General features: G+C 33.0%; 1 protein-coding gene across 3 annotated transcripts; it reads right to left on the bottom strand.

Moving 5' to 3' along the window:
- LOC131349303 (macrophage mannose receptor 1-like) lies at positions 1-4,456 on the bottom strand. Of its 3 annotated transcripts, none has more exons than XM_058384896.1 (6): positions 4,284-4,435; positions 3,784-3,878; positions 2,870-3,247; positions 2,077-2,418; positions 1,547-1,641; positions 2-1,409 (listed from the first exon to the last, which is right to left on the bottom strand). In XM_058384896.1, the coding sequence occupies exons 2-6, from the start codon at positions 3,815-3,817 to the stop codon at positions 1,299-1,301; spliced, it is 960 nt and encodes a 319-aa protein (XP_058240879.1). In that variant the 5' UTR covers positions 3,818-3,878; positions 4,284-4,435; the 3' UTR covers positions 2-1,298. The 3 variants fall into 3 exon arrangements, with proteins under 3 accessions (XP_058240878.1, XP_058240879.1, XP_058240880.1); XM_058384897.1 differs by having other exon boundaries at positions 3,784-3,830; positions 4,284-4,386; XM_058384895.1 differs by lacking the exon at positions 3,784-3,878 and having other exon boundaries at positions 1-1,409; positions 4,284-4,456.
- Positions 4,457-5,922: the final 1,466 nt, after the last annotated feature.

Genomic DNA, 5,922 nt, shown 5'->3' with positions numbered 1-5,922 from the left:
TTTTTAGACAGAATGAAGATATTAATTATGCAGTGTAGAGCAGTAAAAGTTTGATTATAAATAAACTGTATAACATTTGCTGAATTTGTAACTAGGACATTTATAGGACATTTATGTAACAAACATGGGGATCACATATTTCACTTATGAGGATTAACTTTTAACACCAACCACACAAAAAAAGAACCAAGAATATTCTCCCTCTCTAAATTTCAAATAATTAGCATATTATTTTGTGTTGTACAGAAAGAACACAGTGTTTAGGGTTGCCTTATCTGGACATAATACAAATACACATAAATTCTCAAAGACATTCAGCTTTGTGTCTGCAGTATTGTCCAATTAAGAAAATATTTTTGTATTTGTGTGTAAAACTGGTGCTGATGGTAAGTCTTATGATGCATTTAATTGTTTTGTAGTATTTTAATTAGCACATCATAAGACGTGTGGACAGTAGCTTCTAAAATACAATTATAAACCGTCTTCTTAAAAGCAAACTTTTTTGGATGTTTTTTCATACACCATGTGAAAATGAATTTGCTGTATGACAAAGCTTTATGAAAGGAATTTCAGTAATTTATCAACTTCTTTTAGAAAACGATAATTTTGGATGTATATATCAGTGTTTCTCTCTATAAGGACTATCTACTTTCATAACAGAGACTGGGTGAAGGGGAACCAGTGACAGTTACTGCACACAGATATGAAATAATTCATTCATTTACATTCTCTCATTCACAAAAAATTCTAAATGTGACTATAGCACAATCCTTGACTGACCAGTTGTTGGGTTGTGTTCTGTTCCCAACAGGTTAAAGACTGTATTTCACATGAAGCATTAAAATAGTAGAGATGTGCTTTCACCTCAGATAGACATGATTTTACCACAGATAGACACATTTCCTAAGTAAATTAATTGACTTAATCTTAAAACAATGCTCAGTTAGAATATATTTTTTATTTAATGATATAACTAGCTACAGAATAATAATATGTAGCACATATTATTAAAAAGTGACATTAAAAATTGAATTGAGTATGATATTTACTGCATTCGTTCTCAGAATGTACATGTCCAACTTCCAGCATAAGAAAATCTACCGACCTACTAAACATCACAGCACAATAATGTAGTTATGTATAATTGATCAATTCAGATAAAGCAGTTAGATAGGTTTAACCAGCTAAACTGTACTAAAATGTAAAAACTAACTTTCTAGCTTGATTTAGATTCTAGTTTACATTATTTGAGCTTTAGAGAAAGGTTATATGTTTAAAATAGAGTGAACATTTAATTGTTACAGATCGTCCTTGTTTTTCTTGTAGAAGATGTTTCCATCTGGCTGTACCCTCCAGGTTACTGTGATGTTCGCCATATTCATGGCATTTTCTTTCAGCTTCTGCTTGATCTGAAAAACAGAAATTCAGTATCTGAGTACTAAATCTCATTTCATATTACTGAGGATCAGGCTGCATACTGGTGGGTGGCAGTAGCATGTGCCTTTGTGAAAAGACACTTGAATGGATCATTTATTGTCTGAATCACCTGCTCTAATATGGATGACTGCATGTCAGGATCTAACACACTCCCATCAGACTTCACCTGCAGTTTCACTATCTGCCGTTGCCTCACTGGTGGAACTGTGGAACACACACACACACACACACACACAGTTCAGTGCAAAAACAAGACAAAATGTGCTTTATTTTTATTCCAGTGTCACCCTCACTGCACCCTCACCAAACTTGAGCTTTACAGTATTTGAGCTTTACAGTATAATTTATAGCTAGTGTGACAAGGCACATAACGTTAAAATAAATCACAAGGTTAAATTTATAATAGATTTATAATAAAATTATATCTATACTGCATAAAGATTAATTTTGTGCCACATTTGAGACAGAAAACAAAAGTATTCTCCTTTTCTTCTCTGTTGTAAAATTGTCTGCTGTGAACTAGGTGATGTTAAGGAATCAAGAAAACATGAAAGTAAAATGAAAGCATGAAAGCTAAAACCATAATGAATGTACTGCTTTTAAACAATTTCATTAAATAGTCATGGAAAAAGTATTCACCGGAGTGACAAAAGAAAGCAAATTTACTGCTGCAGGTTTCGTCACTGATCAGACCAACAGCAAACGTTCCGCAATTCTGTGCGCCAAATAGATTATCTGGCTGGAAAAGCCCCCATGGAATGTTTGAAGCTATAGTCCCATCTGTCCATGTCCAAGTGTCCCTATATAGGCCAAACCAAAAACTGGTCATGAAAAACACTCGTTTCTGTAATTCAGAGTTTTCCACTGAGTTGGTTGCAGTGGCCAAATCAGTGTGAATTGTTCTGCAATAAGCCTGAGCTCCAAACCAGTTCAGGAGAGGAAGCGGGTAGGAGATGAATCTGCCAGAACCACTGAATCTAGCTGTAAAATAGCAATAATTAAAAAAAACATATTACTTGTGACAATATGCATATCCTATTTTATTTCAATTTTCACACAAGCACTTTGAATTGAAATTAAATTAACTAATTTAGTATTGAAATGAACTACTACAACATTTTTCACACTATCCAGATTAACAGATCTATAGCATAGTTAACCACACAGTACTTAGTATTAAACTGCCGTATACATTGTGTGTGTGTGTTAATTTGGATATTTGGAGTGAAAATGTTAAATAATGTGACATTTATAATGTCTCAAAGAAAAGCATTCATGAGCATGAAAAATATTTAAATAAAATGTTAATGTAATAGGGGAAATATGTATCCCATGGCTAGTGATGCACATGGGCAATTTTAATGAACTAGCTAAAATCCTAAATTTGACAAATTGTTGCAGAAAAAAGGAAATTTATATCATGGCTACTCACAATCGTAGCAGATAAAGGATTTCAGATCTGTGCAGGGAAAATCCAACCAGTAACCAGTCCAGTCAAGAGCAGCACATGCTTGATTCCCATTAGTAGGCTCAGAAAAGAGCCAGTTTCTCAAGGTTATGTTATTCAGTGGGAGGTCATTATAGGACCAACGCCAGCTATCTATGTTGTTATATAGTCCGATCCAGGCAGGGAAAATCATAAAATATCTCAGTGCTTCTGCTGCTATTCTTAACCAGTCATTGAAACTTTGAATTGCAGCCAGGTCATCATATGTTTCTCTGCAGTATCTCTGTGCCTCTGACCATGTCATTGGCGTCATGATCAGATGGTACTTGTGAGCAACAGTGGACAGGGTAATTGGCACATTACCTGTTGGCAGTAGTGTATTATTTTTTAGACAGAGCACTAGAGTCACAATAATGCCCTACATTGCCCTACAGATAATTTCATTTATAAACAGGATAAACATAGTCTGTCAAAAAGATAGATGTGGAGACTCTTCTGCTATAGACAAGCAAATAACCAAGGAGTGTCATAGAGAGATGGGTTGAGCTGTCATGATTGGCCAAACAGCTGATGACATAAACAAATGTAAATATGTAAATTGAATGCTAAGTGATACCATCTTGAATTTTGTATTTATTTATTACCAGAAATATTGCTGCAGAAATATCATGACAAGGAAAAATATCTTTAATAGAGGCAAAGAGTATTTGTAAACAAATCAAAAATATATAGAAAGCAATTTTAAGCTAAAAGGTAGTAAATATGTTTATAAATAGGCTTTATGGTCTTATATTTGTTAAATAATAATCTCAGAATTTAAAATATGAAAACCTTTCCTATGATATTTTCAATTGCTAAGATATTTTTTGAAATGTAAAAAAAACAAAAAAACAACTCACCAATGAGACACAAAAGTACAAGATTTAACTTCATGATGGACAAGTAACTGTGGGTGTCAACAGTGTTCAAGTTCACAATAATGTAGTTAAGAAACCTTTAATAAACAAAACCCAGAATAAGATTATTTTTATTATTATTATTAATATTATTTTTGCCATAAATCTCTGTGTATCTTAATTTGCCAGTGACATAACTTTAACTGAAATATAGTATATTCATAAAATACAACTATAAATAGTATAAAGTATTGAGTATGTAGCACAATTATTGTATAAAACAGTCTTACTGTCTTTTAGTAATTCGTACCATTAATACTTTTAAAGGTAACAGTTTTTCACCACTTTATCCTCATTTTGTATAGCACTCCTGACCACTGTAGATGCTGCTTACAATATAAGAATATCCTTCTCACCAAGTGTAATCAAGTTAAGTACTAGAGAAATAAGAGACATAACCAAGATAAAATTTCTAAATTATAAGAAGAGTTCACCGCACATACCTGTAAAAGGAAGATTTGAAGGCTGTTGTTTCTTCAGTGGCTCTTTAGGTTTCTGATCTTTGCTGTCAGCATCAGACTTTCTGTAAGTCTTAACTTGGGTGTGCACTCTTGAAATTTCTGATTTCTTATTCAAACCTTTCTTAAGCATCCACAGAGATTAAACAATGGCAGGAATTTACAATGTGGAAAACTGATTTGCATAGGGTATGAGTCTGCTTATTTAAACAAAAGTAGAAGATGGAAATACCCATTGATTGTCCTTAGTCTACCTTTGATATTGGCAGGCGATTAAGAAGAAAGACTTTTGAAGATGGGAATTACAGGTTTTATACTGATATTTTATTCTCAATTTTAGGTTGGTGACCTGATCATGCATTCCTAAGCTTCTGAATTTTGCATTAGGATTTCTGTAATACAGAGTCCATTTAAAGTTACCTACTCATCTTTTGCACTCTGACATAATATATATGGGATCCCCTTTAACTGTTCATTTTAATATTTCAGATAATCTCAGGTCTTTTCAGCTGAGTTAGGATGATAATGTAAGGTAACTTTTAGTAAGTGTATGCATTATTAGTTAATAGACTGCTTTGAATTTAGGAGACTCAACGGAGAAAACAACATATAGAAAACTGTTGAAGGAAATAAATGTCTCCTCCTTACTGATAAAAGCTTTCCCTTAAACTGAATGTTTACAGAGAAGATTAGGTAAGTATTCACCCACTTTGGAACTTTTACAAAATTTGTTGTGTTACAACCTGGAATTTTATGGCATTTACAAGCAATGGTTGTCCTGTGAAAAGCTGCTTCCATGAGAGATGTGGATCTCTCAAGCTCCTTCAGACTTGCCTTTGGCCTTATGGCTTTTTCTCTGACTAATCCCCACTTTACCTGCACACATAGTCTTGGTTAAGCCTTGCTTGATTCTTATCATTTTTAATGATGGATTTACTGGTGCACTGTGGGATGGTCATTGTTTGGGATGATGGTGACCTGATATTTCTAACAAAATATAAGCTTCATCCCTTCACAAGGTTTACAAATCAAATTTCTCATCGTAGAACTCAGTAAATCCTTGTGAAAGCTTTATTTGCGTTTGGTTTTTTGAATGTATGTAATGTATTTCATCATTAATAACATGCTTGCTGTTCAAAAAGTACAGCATTTGATTTGTACAAAATGCTTTCATACCCAACAAGCTTCATACCAACACTTTGTATACTCATTTTTGGGTGGCACAGAATGGCATCTCATTTGATAATAGAATATAATAAAGCAACACACGTCTTGATACAAATACAGAGTAATAAGTATAAAATTAGCACAGAAATAATAAGATACATCACAAAAAGTATAATATATGCTAGGAATTCAGAAAGGGTTCTAAAATTTTCCTGCAAATTATGATTGTGAAAATCTAATACTAGGTTAGACATCTATAAATAATCAAGGAAGAAATTATATAATTAAGCTAATTGATTATTTGTAAAATATTCAGTTCTTTTAATCATTTTCATGATGGGATAAGAGAATCTGTACATGCTTAGTCATTTCTTGAATTTTCCTTTTCTCTGTTGAAACTTTCATTTGCGTTGTGTTTGTCCAGGACTTGGAGGTTCTGAGGTTAACCAAATTAATG

Source organism: Hemibagrus wyckioides, linkage group LG29 (genome assembly GCF_019097595.1).
Source record: "Hemibagrus wyckioides isolate EC202008001 linkage group LG29, SWU_Hwy_1.0, whole genome shotgun sequence".
Classification (NCBI taxonomy): Eukaryota; Metazoa; Chordata; class Actinopteri; order Siluriformes; family Bagridae; genus Hemibagrus; species Hemibagrus wyckioides.
This window is presented reverse-complemented; position numbering and strand designations above follow the sequence as displayed.

Bases quoted from the DNA above. Each gene is read 5' to 3' on its own strand.
- LOC131349303 (XM_058384895.1), bottom strand. From the start codon at position 4,431: ATGCTTAAGAAAGGTTTGAATAAGAAATCAGAAATTTCAAGAGTGCAC. The intron at 2,419-2,869 runs GTGAGTAGCCAT...GCTATTTTACAG, and splicing joins ATCCTTTATCTGCTACGATT to CTAGATTCAGTGGTTCTGGC. The intron at 1,410-1,546 runs GTGATTCAGACA...TCTGTTTTTCAG, and splicing joins AGTCATCCATATTAGAGCAG to ATCAAGCAGAAGCTGAAAGA.